The 17,360-nt window shown below is 34.7% G+C and overlaps 4 protein-coding genes across 5 annotated transcripts; 3 read left to right on the top strand and 1 right to left on the bottom strand.

Moving 5' to 3' along the window:
• The first annotated feature begins 1,110 nt into the window (after positions 1–1,110).
• On the top strand, positions 1,111–2,719 carry LOC145585726 (uncharacterized). The gene is made up of 3 exons (XM_081642437.1): positions 1,111–1,636; positions 1,785–1,913; positions 2,310–2,719. The coding sequence occupies exons 1-3, from the start codon at positions 1,310–1,312 to the stop codon at positions 2,466–2,468; spliced, it is 615 nt and encodes a 204-aa protein (XP_081498563.1). The 5' UTR covers positions 1,111–1,309; the 3' UTR covers positions 2,469–2,719.
• On the bottom strand, positions 2,692–4,608 carry LOC145585727 (uncharacterized). Its single transcript, XM_081642438.1, has 7 exons — positions 4,529–4,608; positions 4,066–4,231; positions 3,795–3,864; positions 3,513–3,592; positions 3,332–3,394; positions 3,085–3,161; positions 2,692–2,979 (listed from the first exon to the last, which is right to left on the bottom strand). Exons 2-7 carry the CDS (start codon positions 4,110–4,112, stop codon positions 2,879–2,881), a joined length of 438 nt encoding a protein of 145 aa, XP_081498564.1. The 5' UTR covers positions 4,113–4,231; positions 4,529–4,608; the 3' UTR covers positions 2,692–2,878.
• Positions 4,609–7,085: 2,477 nt separating this feature from the next.
• Positions 7,086–11,349, top strand: LOC145586807 (ATG8-interacting protein 2-like). Its single transcript, XM_081643740.1, has 3 exons — positions 7,086–7,313; positions 8,212–9,145; positions 10,739–11,349. The coding sequence occupies exons 2-3, from the start codon at positions 8,225–8,227 to the stop codon at positions 10,829–10,831; spliced, it is 1,014 nt and encodes a 337-aa protein (XP_081499866.1). The 5' UTR covers positions 7,086–7,313; positions 8,212–8,224; the 3' UTR covers positions 10,832–11,349.
• A 626-nt stretch (positions 11,350–11,975) lies between these two features.
• Positions 11,976–14,856, top strand: LOC145585725 (origin of replication complex subunit 5-like). 2 transcript variants are annotated; one of them, XM_081642436.1, is made up of 5 exons: positions 11,976–12,082; positions 12,217–13,126; positions 13,238–13,666; positions 14,052–14,373; positions 14,465–14,856. In XM_081642436.1, exons 2-5 carry the CDS (start codon positions 12,288–12,290, stop codon positions 14,513–14,515), a joined length of 1,641 nt encoding a protein of 546 aa, XP_081498562.1. In that variant the 5' UTR covers positions 11,976–12,082; positions 12,217–12,287; the 3' UTR covers positions 14,516–14,856. The 2 variants fall into 2 exon arrangements, with proteins under 2 accessions (XP_081498562.1, XP_081498561.1); XM_081642435.1 differs by having other exon boundaries at positions 11,978–12,082; positions 12,157–13,126.
• The last annotated feature ends 2,504 nt before the right edge of the window (positions 14,857–17,360 follow it).

The raw sequence follows: 17,360 nt of genomic DNA, 5'->3' as shown, positions 1-17,360 counted from the left end.
TGAAGGGTTTTAATATGAGTTAATTGGAGGGGAAAGGGGTATAATTAGCAATATATGAAGTCACGTGCTTCACACACTCGTGGTCAACATCAGAAAAATAGAGTCAACGCCGAAAACTAGCATTAGGTTGTCTTTGGTAAAAAAAAAAATTTTAATGTGGTCTGAAGTTGCAAAAAAAAATTTTAAATGTTGTTTTTGATAAAATAGACACTTTAAAAGGTTGTTTTTGACAAATTTTCCTATTATATATGAAGTATATAGTAAAATGCGTATTTAAAAATATTCATTTGAAAAATAAGTTTTTATTTTATTTTATTTTATTTATTTATAATAAATTCATTATAATATTAGTAAATTTTCTTATACAGTGTTAATTAAAATATAATTATTAAAAAATTTCGTGTTTGGTACGGGATCTAACTTAGTTATAAAGAGTCTTACCAAACTTTTTACTCAAAATTATTTAATTATATAAGCTTATAAATTTAGTTAATGAAGAAGAGTCTTGCCAAACTTTCCACTCAAATTATGTAAGCTCGTGAAAATCACGTCCACAAAACTTGGAAATAGCTCCCAATTTGGAAAAGTATTAGAAAGGGGTGGAATTTTCATAACATATTCAAATGAAGAAATCGAATCATACCATAATCCAATCAAGTGAGCTGAACACAACCTTAGTAAATAATTATTGTTCAAATTGTAATACAAGTAATTTTTAACTCTTACATCATAATTCAATCAAGTGACCGTAAAAAATCAAATAGGGCAAAAAAAATAAGGACAGCGGAATAGGGCAAAAAAATAGAGACAGCGGGAGTACAAGTTTAATACTTCATATATGTCGAGTTCTTATCCATCAAAATAAAATATTTTAACATATCAAACAATATATGAGCCTTAAACCGATCCGACTAACCTACTGTGTGTGGGCAGTGTGGCAGCTCAACGCGATCTATGAGTTAGCTCAAATTCCAATACACCGCCACAATGAGGAGATGAGCCACTTCATCTTATTGCAGTTAATTGGCACTGCACACGGCACACCCGTGCAACAGCAATCATCCTGCAATCTTCAACATTACAGATTACCTGATATTACAGTACAATTCACAGAAACCAGCAAATAAACAATCAATCAGAATTCAGAAATCAAGTACAGTATAACTATAGACCTGAATGACCTAACCCAGTAACCCCTATACCTATAACACTACTCTACTACTGATATTTTCACAGAAATCAATCAATCAGAAAGTCAAAACCTATAAATACGCCCAAAATTTAACTTTTTCTTCACTTGTAAATAACCATGACTTACCAAATCACACTCTCTCTTTCTACTTTCCTCTTCCTCACCATATTCCTCACTCATCACACCACCACCCTTTTCCCCAGATTGACCAATGCCGGCAAAATCCACATTACCGACGACCTCGACGACGTAATCGATGATGAAGAAGAATATGACTGGAAAAACTGGGGCAAAAAAACACCCACCCCATCACCCCAATTTGACTTAAATCCTTCTGATTTGGATAAAATGGACCCTTCCCAGATCCAAGCTGAGATGATCAAGCATCACACCGGTCCCCTTTTCGGGTTTATCAAGCTCAGATTAGGCGTTCGTCGAACCCCGGTATAATAATTTCTACACTGATTTCCCATTTCTAGGTGAATTGTAGATTTGCATTTTTAGGTGAATTGTGGATTTTACAGGTAATCCTATAAAATCAATTAGTAGAATATGTACTGATCTGTTGATTTTCTGCAATGGGGATTATCAGGATGAGGTTTCAGAGATAGCCATGAAATGGAGCAAAGTTTCGAAAACGGGAGGTTTGGAGGTGAAATTCATGGGGGTGGATCTTAGCACTGTCATGTTTACCATGGAGGCAGGCCAAGACAGGGACGAGGTATGTTCCCGTAAAATAAATTTTGACTTTTGATACTATTTACGAAGATTGTTAAAAGAAACTACATTGGTATGGCGGATATGTAAAAGTTTGAATGGCGAAATATGTAATTGAAATGTTATAATGAAGTACGATTTGTACGAGAAATTTAAATGTTTGTGCCAAAACTCGACTCCTAATCTCCTTTTGGATTTATTTGAATACATTGTTAAGGTGCCCTTGAATTAGATTGTCCCTAACTGCTAAGCAGTAAAAGAAAGCCTGTAGTTTGGGTACTAAACACACGACTGCAAAGGTTTATTGTGTCATTGTTCATTACCTTAGGCGTGGTTACGGATGTCAACTGTAGATATTGTTGACTAGAAGGTTATCATGACTCTACCTTGTTTTTTCCAGCTCAAGGAATTCATATTGGAGCAGCCAGATGCATATGAAGTCAAGATTGGAGACGTTGTTTACCGTAGACCTGGAGATCCTCCACTGGAGGAGGTTATTGAGATGCTACGGAGAGAGACAGGCAACAGTTTCGAGGGGCATGAGAAGGATGAGCTATAGCCGCAAAGGTTCACTACACAATAGTACTGTCTGGTGCGTCTCCTCAGTCCTCAGCTTGGCTCCGCTCCTAACAAAGAATCCTTAACACCTAGCAGTAGATAATGAGCTCCTAGCTTGTAATTTTTCAATTTTTGGGCTTGTAATGCATAGATGACTATTTTAACTATCTATTATGAATAGTTTATTTTGTCAAGAGTAAAACCAGGGTATTTTCTATAAAGAGTGAGAGAACAAAGAAAGTGTCATCAGAACTCCAGATATAATCAATTGTTACAGTGTGTAAAATATCACAGCCAGCTCTGTGATAGGAATTACAGCAAAAGAAGGTAATTGATGAATTGAAATGTAATGTTGTGCAATAATTGCAGTGAGCAGGACAACGGATAATTACATTAAAACAGATTGTGAATCTATTTTAGCTTCGTACTGAATTCGGACAGCTCAAGCATATGAATTCTTGGGATACTCCTTGCTTCTTCCCTTTCTTTTTGGGTGTTATAGCCCCAGTCAACTGATTATAGGTTTATGATACACATATAAAGAAATAATTAGATGTGATTTTGTTCAAGCAAAGGAAGACAAGAAACACATGAGCAGATGAACATGACTGCTTTACCTAGATACAAGTTCCAGCCGTCCAACTCTGGCTCTTTTATGACATTTTTTAGTGTAGCAAGTCGGTCCTCTACAAAGCTGTATATCATTTGGATATAATGTTAGACCAAATTTGTCCATAGATCTGATTGTAGGGTCGTAAAAACCACAATTCATTAACAGAATGTTGACTTGGAGTCATTATAGTGTTTACCAAGCACACATATGACTAATTACGCCAACTAAAGAGCCAAGGATAAAGATCTTACTGAAGAGCAAGTCCCCGATGTTCTGGCTGCTTCTGAAGCATCTTGAGCACTTTCACCTTTGGGCTGAGTTAAGTATAATATGAGAATGATGTATTAGAAATCCTACGGGGTCATATCTAGAAAATTTCATCAGCAAGGTCTGCATTGACAATTGACATAGTTCCAGACAAGACATACTTACCCAGTCCCAAGTCCATATATCCTTTCGGGAGGTATAGTCACACCAGCAAGCTCTCGCAGCAGAGCAACTGCAAATCGGCTCTGATTTGGGACATAAAGCACATAGAAAGAACTTGATTAGTTTATAGGCAGAAAGACACAATATCTTCAATGGGAAATGTGAAGCAGAAGTTATACTAGAATTTCACAACATTTTCTTCACTGTGTTCCATCATTCTCTTTCAATAAATTGCAACTTCAACCTTTTCTTTTATGTTTATTTATTGACAGGGATAGGAAGTACCTGTTTTGTGGTAACTATGTATATCTTTGAGCTTGCAAATCTTAGAGCATCGGCAACACCAGGATACAGTCTGCAGATAGATAGCATACAAATTCAGAAAATTTTAAGGGTTGCACACGAGATCCCTAAGATTCAATTAATGTTACTGTGTATCAATCATTCGCATAACATTCTCAGAGTAGTCTTGGAAATCCCAGCTTGCCTCAAGCAAGTGAGTTTCCACATGTGGGTTCAGTAGCAACAAAAGATTATGATGTCAGAAAATCCTTACAAAGATTCAACTTTTGTCATCACTAAACCTTGCCTAAGCTTCTCCATTTACTCTTTTAAGTGTATATAGTGCTGAATCTGTTGTGCGGATATATGCATTGTGCTTCAGAAATCATTTAATTCAAATCCGCATACCCAGTTGAATTTAGGTAAAACAACAACTCTACCTACAAAAGGTAAAAAAAGCTGAAGCATTTGTGTAAAGTTTTAAATAGATGAACGGTAAGCAGAAAACAATGGAGATATATTAGAAAAGAGGAAAGGTTTCCACAAGACTACATTTCTCTTTTTTACCATCTTATGCAGATCCTATAAAGCAGTCCATTTTACCTCTTGAGCGAGAGTCGGGATTAAATGCTAGAGGGATTGAATTATTGAAACATGTTCCATTATGTGAGTATTATTAGTGATTTTATTATGTACATCACATATATGCATACTGATCATGGTGGAAAAAGAGTAACCTATTTGCACCAATCCAGGTAGCCAGATCCTTCTCCATCCATTCATCTCTTACTTTCCCAAAAAGATCAATTAAGGCCTCCATTAGTTCATTTTTGTATAACAAACATCCATATTATTAGTACATGACTTCATAGTTAGGTACCTACGTTGCTTGCATAATCCTTAGTAAAAAAAACACACACACAAATAACATTAGAACTTTTTTTTTTTTTTTGAAAAAAAAAAAAATCATAGTTATCAGTTACCTAAAGGGTTTAAGTTCAATATCAATTGTTTTTATCAACCAATATATATATATATATATATATATATAGTGACATAGTCAAAAGATTGAAATGAAAAAAAATAATAATAAAAAAATAAAAATAAAAAAAAACCTAAAAATATATGACATCATAAGTACATTTGGCGGGATTTTTTTTTATGAGAGAGCGACACATATACAGTTTGGAAAGAGGATGATGTCAACAATTTTCTGTTTTAGCAATAGTTAATAGAATAGATTTTGTAAATACTTTTTTTTTTAATAACATATTATGTATATATTTGGTTATCCTATTATAAATAAAAGTTTAAAAAAAATATATAAATAAAAGTTATTTAAGGTCTATGATTAAAAAAATATCCTAAATTCAACAAAAGTTATCTCTATGTACAGTAATTTTGTATATCGGATGTATACAAAAGGTTTTCCTTTAGAGGCACGAACCCAACAAAAAATAAAACACAATAATTCATATATATCAAAAATACTCCTACCTCGCGCACCAAAAAAAAAAAAAAAAAAAAAAAAAAAAAAAAAAAAAAAAAAAAAAAAAAACTCCTAGCTCAATAAATCGCCCAAAGTCAATGAAGCTTAAGGAGACGAAGATGAAGGTATGAATTTCCCATTAATTATTTAATTTAATAAGAATGATCATACTCTACTTATTTTGAGTTAATCGAAAGATTGACTTATTTTAAGCTCAGGACCGTTCCTGACATTTTATGGGCCCTAGGCAAAATCATAATCAAGGGCCCTTAGAAAAAAAAAATCATTCTAAAATAATATAACATATACTTTGTATCTAGTACAGAGTACAAAATATACAATATACTGCATACTCCATGTACGTGTACTACAGAGTAAATAAGAACAATGTTTCATTGTAACTTTATAGTATGATCTACCGCTGTACTACGTAGTATATTTTAAGAGTATCAACAACCCAAATATTCTTCAATTACAAAGATTTAAAATAAAGTTGAACACTTGATCATAAAGTTTGTTAATTTAAAAGTTAAAACTAGAGTATCTAAATTTAATCAGTAATCCCAATATTTATCCATGGATAAAAACAGAGAAAGGAGAGAGAAACTTTACCTGAATGTGAAAGAGAATAAACACAATTAGTGGACACAAATACACGCAAAAAAACTCGATGAGATGATTAAATCAATGATTTTGTTATTTTCATTCATAGTAGGATAATTAAAATGTACTCTATACTGTACTACATACGAGACTTACGAATATCAATAGTTTTAAGGATATGTTACATGCTTATAACATTTTCATAATTTCATTTACAGTATCAAAATATTTGGGGAATTATAAGAGTGAAAGGCAAGAACCCATTAATTTACTTGGTGGGAAATGAAGTTTTTTACTTGTATTTAATGCTCAGGGAATTGGAAAACGGGAATTGCAACAATTTTATAGTGAAGCAAAGCATATAAAGAATTAAAGGGTGTTGTCAATTTGTCATGCATTAGAGTTTTCCTTTTTTTTTTTTTTAATTTTAAGAAAACTGGAGTAATATATTTTTTTGGGCCCCTCACTGGCCATGGGCCCTAGGCCACGGCACTCCCCGCCTACCCTCAGGGCCGGGGCTGTTTAAGCTAACCACGCAAAGATTGGCTTATTCTTGACAAATTTTCCTTTTGAAAATTAGGTGCAATATTAGTTTATACTTGGTATGTAAATATATAGGTTGCTATCATTCATATTGTCATTTTTTAAACACTCGGGGCTATTATTACTTGTATTATTATTCCTATTATATCACCCACCCTAACTTGTTTTTTTTTTTTTTTTTTCAACACTCAAATTTCTAAAAGTTTTATTTTTCAGTTTCTTAAAAGTTGTGCATTCCCCGTGTTAATACAATGGTTAGATATAATGTACTTATACTAAGCTTGTTAACTATAATCTCTATGCGTTATTAGTTCAAGTCTAATTTTAAAGTTTGGACGCTTCTTATGACTTCTACTTTGATTATCTTTTTTGATTTACAATTATGATAAACATGACCATGAAGAAACTTTGGATTTTGTTAAAACTGTCTCAATATATATTAGTTGCTATTTTATTAGAAAGTTTTTAATGTCACAAGTACAAATATTAATATATTAGTATATTACCCGAATTGCAGTTAATATGTAACGGAGTTAAGAAGTAGTATTTCGAGTGTAGTTTTGTTATGGTGCATCGTACAGTGTTATCTCTCTTTGCACGCAAACACCATTGTATAACAATCCCTGACTCCCAATACTAGGTCACCTCTCTGATTACGTATTAACGTGACAAACACTCACCGACGAAAGCCGGTACACAAAAACTCCAAACCAACCTGTCACCGGTTCTACCGGTTTTCCTTTATCTCATCTCATCCTTATTACTGTATTTATTATTATTGTTTTTTTAATTTAATTAACTCATTTATAATTTTCGCATTTCCCAAAGTCAGTTTCTATCTCCTACTCATCTTCCCCTTTTCTACGGCGATCACCTTCGATTTCTATGTATGTTTTCATTTTCTCTCTCCTCTCTAATTTCTTCAATCATCTGATTATTACATATTTTACTCACTCAATTGTTGTTTGATTCAATTATTTCTATTATTGGCATCAGTTTTGTTGTTTGGATTATTTGATTTGATTTGATTTGGTTTTCATCTATTAGGGTTTCGTTTTTTCGGATTCATTTGATTTTTCCTTTGCCAATTTTTGATAATTTTAGGACGTTTATTGAATTTGTGAATACCTTATTGAATTGAATGATGTGAAGTATGTTTTAGTGAATTTGTGATTTGTTGAAAGCATGGATGTTGATGTTCGTTTTTGTGAGCTTGAAGTTCGAATTGCTGTTGTCGCTTTCAATTGATATGCAGATTTTTGTTTGGATTTTGCTGATTTATATTAGCTTTGATTGATAGCTTTTATGAACAAAATTGATGGTAATTGATATTTGAAAAGTTTATCATTTGAATGCATATAAATTTGGTAATTGAGTGCATCTGAATTACGGATGAATATTTGAGCATTACTTGATGTTGCACCTTTGATTCTTTTTACATGATTGTAAATTTATAATCATGTTGTGGCCTTTTGATAATCATTGTTGCTTGGTGAATGAGAAATGTTGCACAATATGACACTTTTAGTTTTCTTTGAAGCCGTGTAGTGTTGATCTTGTTCGTCAGTTGGAGCTGTGGTTTGTTGTTTTGATGTCCTAGAATATAGTAAACTCACTGGTTGAAGGGTTTTTTTTTTTTTTTTTTTTTTTTTTTTTTTTTTTTTTTTGGGGCTTTGCGGCTTAATGGCTTAATGACATCTGCAATTGTGTTGTATAAGGTGAAATTATAAAGTGCTATTTTCAATTATCTAACATAACTTTACGGATCCTTGAATGATCTGATAGTTTGATAAATAAGATGGTTAATAATGAGGATGGAGAGGAGACCACCTCTCGAGGAAATGAACGGAATGTTTACAAGGCTGCTGAAAGTGAAGAGGGAGAGGAAGCCATGCCACGTGGAAATGAATGGGAAGTTGTGTCACTAACAGCTTCTGCTTACGCTGCTGCTCCTGGGCCAAGAGGGGATGAATCAATTCACGAGGAGAAGGATCCTACATTAGGTGAAGATTATGAAGCAGAAACTTCTAGAGCTCTTTTTATGTCTGGTCACTTTGTTTTTCCACCAAGTCAGCATGAAAATTTACCCATAGAATCTGAAAGCCTTAAAAATTCCAAAGGAGTTAAAGAGGATGATGCTGGTGACCTGAATGTGGCTAAAGAGAGTAAAGCTGAGCAGAAGGAAGAGGAAAACTGGAGTATAGAAGGATTGAATGTTCCTGAGGAGTTTCTTGGTATTCCATTTCTTGAAGAGAAAAGCAGTAGGCTGCTATCAGTTCATGGTTCAGGATTAGATGATTCGACAACTCTACATCGACTGGCTGTTGATGACAAAGAACAAAATGTGTACGAGGCTGCTACATTTAGCTCATTAAACAGCGGAACAGAGATTGGTGGATCAGCCGCTTATGGTGAAAGTTTAGTTGAGAGTGATTTTGATGAGCCATCTGACCATGGCTTAGATCCTTCATCTTTTATATCGAGGCCACCCAAGTCTGGAGAAGAAGAGTTTGGAGAAATCGATGACTCTGGGCTCCCTTGTGGGGCTTGGTGGAAAAGAAGTGTTGCCTCTTTATGTGCTCAAGTTAAAGATACAAATGCATTTTGGTCTGTTTTCGTTGCTGCTGCTGTGATGGGTCTTGTCATACTTGGGCAACGATGGCAACAAGAGAGGTGGGAGGTTTTGCAACAAAGGTGGCAGCTCAGTGTTGGCAATGAGGTATTGTTTGTTTGTTTTTTTGTTACTTTTAAGTTAAGATATGATTGATGATTATTTAATTCTTAATTCAGCTGTAGAAATGAAATTACAATTGTAGCTGTCCTTAAATAACAGCCTAGATTGCTATTGGAGAACCTGTGTGACCATATGTATTTATTTTATTCTCCCATGTTAGATAAGGAAAACTTTTTCTACTGAAAGGTGAAACAGTTTATAGGTCCTCTGCTGAAAATTAAGTAGATACAAAACAGTAGTTGTAGATAGTAAGTCCAAAAGATAGTTACTTGCCAAGAAACGTTAGAATTTAGAATATATGCTTGCAGATTCATGGTACAGTATTATTCCTTTCCAGCCATATTCTCGTACATTTTCTCTGTTACACTTCCCAAGGGTCGAATTACAAGTTTGCGGGTGCTCCAGTTCTTCAATTACTCTAATCTACTTATGAAATTCCTTATAAAGACTGCAATTGTTGAGGTGATGGGTCCACACTCCACATTAAAGAAGCTAGTTTGTAGAGAAACAAGTGATAGGACATTTGGTGCCAGGAGATTATTCTTAGCTCTTTGTCATATTTGAAGTTGTATTCTGGTTTTTGGCATGGAAGTTGTCTTGTTGGAGTTAGCAATTTAAACAGAAGTGGAACTTATAAGGGGGTAATTAACTAACTATAGGTGTAAATTAAGTGGGGTACTAAAAAAGTAAGAAGAGTTACTAATCTCCTGTCTTATTTATGAGAGCAAAATTCAAGTGCTATTAACTGATTTAAAAACTGCCTAGGGGTTATCTATGAAGCACGAGGTCTTGCTAACTTATTGTAGTTACACCTTGGAAGGCTGCTCCCTGATAGCTGCGAGAGTTAGTCAGGTTTCAGTGAGAATGTGAGATACACACACCGACATTTACCCAAGAGAGAGTTACCATAAACTTGACCTGCGAGTATCTAGCTTATAGGCATGATGCACTGCATAAAGGTAACTTCTCTTCTGCTTCCCATGAGACTTCTTATTCTCTCTTCCAGCTACTACAACTGTGCCATAAATGAAAGTAAGAGGAGAAGACAATGGTGCAGATTCCCATGTAAAACTGAACTCTTCCTCTTCCTCTTCCATCCTTGTTGCAATTCTCTTTGAATCAGGCTCCCAATAAGCACTTCTCTGAGGAGAATTCTGAGACAAGTCAAAGTAAGATGCCGAAAACTGTATTCGTCAAAGGGTGACCACCAAGAAAAATTCTGCTAACGTGCACATTAATGTGTGTGGGTGAACTATATAATCTCTATCCCTGAACCAACCAAAATATCTTAAGAAAAATTTAGGGCAATTTTATTTCGTTCTGAATCAGGTGAATAAATTGATTATTCATTTAGTGTAAAATTACTGTTTTCTCTCAACTGAGAGAGAGAGAGAGAGAGAGAGGATGATTTGATCCTGAACTAATGTCCCTTTTTAATGCCAATATTACTTTTTGCCAGTGACCACAGCTGCTGCTTAGTTGCATGAGTTTAATACACACTTGTATAGGAATGGAAATAATGTAAGTATTAATCTATGTGATGGCTCATGGTTAACATATGTGAATTTATCTTGACAGAAATCAGGAAGGATATTATCACGCCTGAAAGATGTGATTGTCGGAGGAAGTCGCCGAAGTACATATATCACTGCTGCCCCAGCTGACCATTGAGATGATGACGACAATTGATGATTGTGAGAGAAACGTGAGATACAACAGACCATGGGAGATTGATGCTGGAGTGTGATGATTCAGATGATATTCTCACGGAGCTAAAATAGGTTTTAATACTTTTGCTTGATTTACGTTGCTGTATTATATTAATAGCGGGATTATAGCTTATGGTTCCTGAAAAATGGCCTTGCTTAATGGAGATGGGAGTGGTCTGAACTTAGCTTAATTGCAAAAAGGTCTAATTACTTGGTAAAAATTCTGCACATGATGGTTTAAGCTGTACAGTAATTTTGTGTTGGCATTTGTACAATTGTCATTGTGAAATATGCGGGCATTTTCTGCCTAAGATCTCATTTGGGGTTTCAAATTTGCAAATACAAAGTAGACCATTTGAACAAGTTTGTTGGATAATTTTTAAATAAATTGTATGTATTTATAACCTAAGAGCTTTGCACAAATTTTTATTTTGTACGATAAACATGAATTGTGTGTAATTTTTTACTTTTTCTTTGTCGTACCATTAATCCATTATTGCCTAATGAATGTAATTATTGCATGGTTGTTGAGCACTCACTCACAATATATTCCTTCTGTCACCAATTGTTTGGTGTGTGAGACATTTTGGGATGTGTTCAGCAAACGACATTGTCAAACACACTGCATTTCATGTGTTCGACACGAAACTCACGACCTATGCAGCATCAATGTAACCTAAATAAAATAGAGCTACACAGCCTTAGGTCATGTTAGAGGTGATCAAAAATTGGTATGAGTCGGACTTTAACATTAATTTCATGCTCAAAGACTCAAACCCGCTAAAAGTGGCAGGCATGTCGGGACAATTAGTTTTTTAGGCTTTTATATATAAAATAAAATAAAAAATCACAAAATTTCATATGTGGCTGGCCACACCATGTGGACGAGGTTACTTATTCTGGAGTTTACTTGGTCAAGTAATACTTACTCAATCGAGCAGAGATTACCCGCATAATATTTTGAAGTATACCACATAAAAAACACACCGAATAAAACCCGTCTTTTTTTGGGCCGGGCTAGGAAGCCAGACTGCAGTGAGATCATTTATGGCATATACAAAGAAAAAAAAAAGAGGGAAAATATCCCGCTTTCATTTATTTTAATCTTCGAGGCTTTCTAGGGCTCCAATTTGAGGAACAAATAAGCAGGATTCCGGCCAAATTCAAACTCTTCCAACGAGAAATCAACTTCAAAATCCCTGTTTCTCTAAAGGTAGGTTCGTCTTACATTGATTCATTGCTTAATTTCCTCACTCACATACTCACTCTCTTCCTGTGGCGTCGCAGCTTTGAATTAGGGTTTTTTTTGAGTGAATTTGAAACTGAACGATTGATGTTTAAATATAGGATTATCTTTTAATTGAGGATTTGGGTATCGGATCATCGTATGAATTTGTTAATTTAGCAGTGGAATTCAAATGGGTAATGAAGAAACTCCACAATCTAGTAGAAGAACAACAAGATCTTTGGCTTCTGCTGATAATTGTTCAGAAAAACCCAGAAAGAGTATTTCTTATAAACCAACAGTTTATGATTTTATATACAGTTCTAGAAATGGTGATGATAAAAATTTAAGCTTGGATGATCTTATTTCTAGCTTCCCTGGTAGAACTACTCAGATTACTGAGGTTTTAGGTCATTTGGGTCCCTTGAATTCTCCTATGCTTCCTTTATTCATTTACGGTGGTACTTCAACCGGGAAAACTAGCATCATCCTTGAGATTTTTCGATATCTTAAGCGGCCATTCGTGTATTCGAGCTGTATTTCGTGTTATAGTCCTAGGATTTTGTTTGAGTCTATCTTGAATCAGTTGGCATTTCATAAAAGGAGTGAGGAAAATGGTTACTTGAGTGTTAAGAAGTGTGATAAGCCCTCTGATTTTGCCAACTTTGTTAGAGAAGCATTGATTAGTGTTTTGGATATATTGAAGGGGAAATCTGCGAAATTGAGTTCGAAGAAAAGGTCTACAGATGATTTAGGGAATATGATTTACTTAATTTTCGACGATTTTGAGCTTGTTCGAGAGAGGGATAAAAGCTCTACTGTTTTGCCTTTTCTGTTTGGTCTCTATCGTATGCTGGGTTTGCCTGAAGTTGGTATAATCTTCTTAAGTAAAGTGTCTCCTGATGTTTACTACACAAATTCTGGTCATTTTGAGCCTGTCTCTCTATATTTCCCTGGATATACGGAGAAGGATCTTCGTCAAATTTTCATGCTGAAAAGAGAAAAACCGGAGCTTAATTCCTGTTTCCTAGAGTAAGTTTCCCTTATACTACATAAAATTTTGTTAAGTTCTTCTAATTATTGAACTTAATGATTGGTAATGAGGGTATGTTTGTGCTCATGTGATTGTGTTCTTGCTTACAGTATTGTTCTGAAGCCTTTCTCTAGAGTCACAAGGCAAGTTGATGAATTATCTGTCTCTTTCCATCCACTTTATGAGAAATACTGTGAGCCCTTGAATGATCCAGGATCTAACTTTAGCTGGGAAACCAAACAAAAAAGAGAAGATGCAAAGCGAAGACTTTTTAGTCACCTTGTGCCACATATTCGCCCTTCTCTTAATGAAGTTTTTAAAATTTCATCACTTGATGTTGAAGCTAAAACAAATGTAGTGAAGGGAAAGGCAAGTGCAAAGAAATTGGGAGCTCAGGATGAAGAGTTGGATTTCCACATGTCTGTTTCAGCAAAGTATCTTCTTATTTCAGCATTTCTTGCTTCAAGAAATCCTGCTACTCTTGATGCTTCATTTTTTGATTCAACCGGAGGTCAATCTAATGGCAGAAAGAAGAGAAAGTAAGTTTTTTCCAAGCTTTCAATAAGCAGTGCATCATTAGTTTTGTCATTCTCAGTTAGGTCTGTCAATTCAAATGGCTGTCGTTTTTATGATGAGGGTTGGCTAGTGGCTATATCTTAAATATTGAGACATACTTAATATAACAATATTGCCTGCTAGTGTGTATGTCGTTTCATGTATGGGGACGTCTTCCCAAGATGCTAACATTCTAGAGTTTGTCCGTCTTTTTGATGATTTTTAGCCACCCATAGTTTTCGACAGACCTGCAATATTGGCAATATATCTGTCTTGCTTTGGTTCCAACTTCTAAGCAAAGCTGTATCTTCTTAAAAAGGCGTATGTGTGCGTGCATGCGTTGGTTTTTCTCATATAATGGCTCTGCAGGTGTTCTGAGAAGTCAACGGAGCAGAAGGAAATGGCAGAGCAGGAATTACTTTTGAAGGGCCCTGGGACTTTTCCATTGGAAAGGTTATTAGCTATCTTCCAGTGCATCACATATGGGATAGATGAGTCTGTTGACGAAGAAGTGCATGATGATGATGATGGCTCCCTGGGAAACCAAGGAGCTCAGAATGACCTCACTTCTAATGTTCTTTTGCAAGTGTCCAGTCTCTGTAATGCTAATTTTTTAAGTAAGGGAAGCAGTTGTCCACTGGAGGGCTCAACTCGTTACAAGTCTACTGTTTCCGAAGAATTGGCTGTGAAGGTAACTTTCTGATATGGTTGATATTGAACAGAGTTCCTTTCTTACAAATTTATATCATTATATATGTTTCTTACCTTTTAAATCTGCTCAGATTGCAAGAAGTCTCAAGTTTCCCATTTCAAGATACCTGTATAGACGATGACCTGGCTTTCTTATACTGATCCACACCAGCAAAATGCTGCATCTCGCGATGGCCATTGGAAAAATTGACATACGAATATACGATGGCACTTTTTTGTTTAGACACTTTCACGAATTTGGAAGGTTGTTTGGCCTCAACTCTTTGCGGTAGTTTGGGAGGAAGTCTTGCATAGTTTAAATATAAGATTCACAGGCACAGGCAAAGGGTGGTATGCACAAGCTTATCTACAGGTATATGTTCCAGCTGCTGTTAGACTCATGTAAATGATTGATTGCACTTGCCTTCTTAGCTACTTGTTACTTGTATATTTTCTTTTCTGTGTTGGTTTTAGTTTCCTAAAACTTAGACTGTAACTGTAATCCTTCATTTCAAACCTCGCGAATCTGCTATGTAGGGCTGGCAATCGGATCAGGTCGGGTCGGGTTCGTGTTCGGGTCAGTTGATTTCGGGTCAGCTACCCCCTGACCTGAACCTGATCCATTTAACATTTCGGGTTGAAAACCTCAACCTGAACCTGGTTTTTTCGGGTTCGGGTCAACCCGAAAATGACCTGATTTGACCCAAAACTTTTTTAAGAACTTAAAAAAGGTTGATTTTATTTGGGTTGGGTCACCCAGCCAATCTGATTTTTATTCATTCAAAAGGTTTTTTTTTTTTTTTTTTTTTTTTTTTTGCAGTTCATTCAATTGCATTTTAAATTCTCAAGCAAAACAGCTATTCAAACCCAAACAAAATTGTCTAACAAAACTACTTAATAGATTACAAACCAAGTAGTCTACTTAACAAATTACAAATTGAATTTCAAAAGCTATAGCGATTTAAATAAAATCTTCAATTCTCTTGATTATGCCCACCCTCCCTAGTGGAATGAATCTTCTCCTCTCTGAAAGAAAGATGGATTTGAGTGGCCGCAACTCGCTGCCATTAAAAATAACACAAACAATAATTAAGAACAAAATTTCAGTTTGTAAAACCGTATAAACACAACAACTATTAATATTAATTAGCATGATAAATTCGTATAAAAACATGCAAAACAACAATTAACAACAGAAATCATAACAAATCAACAACAATTTAACAGAAAATAACAACTATTATTAGCATATAAAACTATACTTTAGCATGACCAAACCGTATTTCTCATAAAACAAATACATATAAAACAAAAAATACCTTGGAATGATGAAGTAGATGTTGAGAAGAAGGTGAAGTGTTTAGCAGGAAACATAGATTGATGAAAATCCAAGGATTAGAGAGGAATTTAGGGGTTGAAAAAGATTAGAGAGGAGTTTAGGGATTAAAGAGAGAGAAATTTTAAGAGGGGGGAAATTTTAAAAGAGAGAAATGGTGAGAAGCGACTGAGTGAAGGAAAAAAGAAAGGAGGAGTTTAGGGTTTTTGGTTTTATTAGGATGGCTCATTTTGATTTGGGTTGGGCTAAAGGTTTTCTTTGGGGTTTTTTTTTTTTTTTTGGTTATTTTTTTTAATAATGATCTGTTTTCGGGTTATATGGGTCAATTTCGGGTTAGGATTTCCAACCTTAACCTAACCCATTTAAATTTCAGGTCGGGTTCGTGTCGACCCATTTAAGTTTTCGGGTCGAAAACCTCAACCCTAACCCGCTATTTTCAGGTCGGGTTCGGGTCGTGTTTTCGGGTCGGGTCAGCTTTTGCCAGCCCTACTGCTATGTGCACCCTCACTTGTGCAAATTATGCATATGTAACATCTATTTGGAAAGAGTAATTTTGGAGAGATTGTGCAATTTGAATGATTTTAAATTAATGCTTAATATTTTTTTTTTTGGTGCAATAAATTAATGCTTAATGACTTATTGTAATACTGCTTATTGTTCTTTACATGCTATATGGTTTTATTAAATAATGCAATCGGATACAAATGGGCTAAACAAAAGCTCAATGCAAGCAAACCCAAATGTAAAAAGAGGCCTATTTTGATATCTCTGTCTCCCTTAGCTCAATAGTTGAAGGAAAGATCACTTGAACATCCACAGCGTAGGATTACTTGGCCAAATTACCCACTAATTATTTTATAAAGAACTTATATTTTTTTATCCTGCTTCAAAAAAAAAAAAAAAAAAAAAAAAAAAAAAAACATATTTTTTATCCTGAAAGGAAACAACCTTTGTCTCCATTTGTTCTTCTGATTCTGAATTTTTTGAGAGGTAAAAAAAAGGAAATTGGAAGAACAAATAAAGACGGAGGGAATACTTACATGTTCCATGTATTAAGTGTTGTACTGTTGTTAAGTATGGAATTGGTATTAATCAAAGCTGATGCATAATATCATACTCGGTAATCTCATATCATATACACAAAATCATGTAAAGTTTGGTGGCGCTCATAGAAAAGTCTCAATTTCATATTGTTTAGGGATCATTGAATTTTCGACGATGATACTTGTTATTACTCATATATCTCTTAATGATTAGACGACGATTAATTTGTCTTTTTTTGGGGTTGGGTATTGAAGTTAAGATGAAAATATGACTAAATATGTCATATAGGTCAATTAGATCAGTTTTAGATACCATATAATACAAGTAGTTTTGAGCTTGAATTTGTTCATATTCGGTCGATTTCCAAGACAAATTCAAAGCAGTTTTTAGCTAACTTTTTCAAACTTACATTTAAAAACCTTGTTTTGGACTCTAAAACATTGCACATCCAATAAAAAACACTAGTCAACAAACATCATTCAAATACTTGATTAACTAAGCATACTATACTTTAGGTAGGGTGTTAGACAGCTACATATTAAACAGGCAACCTATAAATGTGTATGTTTTTCCACTAATCTGGTATAGATGGTAAACCCAACTTAGTT

Source organism: Chenopodium album, chromosome 16 (genome assembly GCF_948465745.1).
Source record: "Chenopodium album chromosome 16, dcCheAlbu1.1, whole genome shotgun sequence".
NCBI classification, from domain to species: domain Eukaryota; kingdom Viridiplantae; phylum Streptophyta; class Magnoliopsida; order Caryophyllales; family Amaranthaceae; genus Chenopodium; species Chenopodium album.
This window is presented reverse-complemented; position numbering and strand designations above follow the sequence as displayed.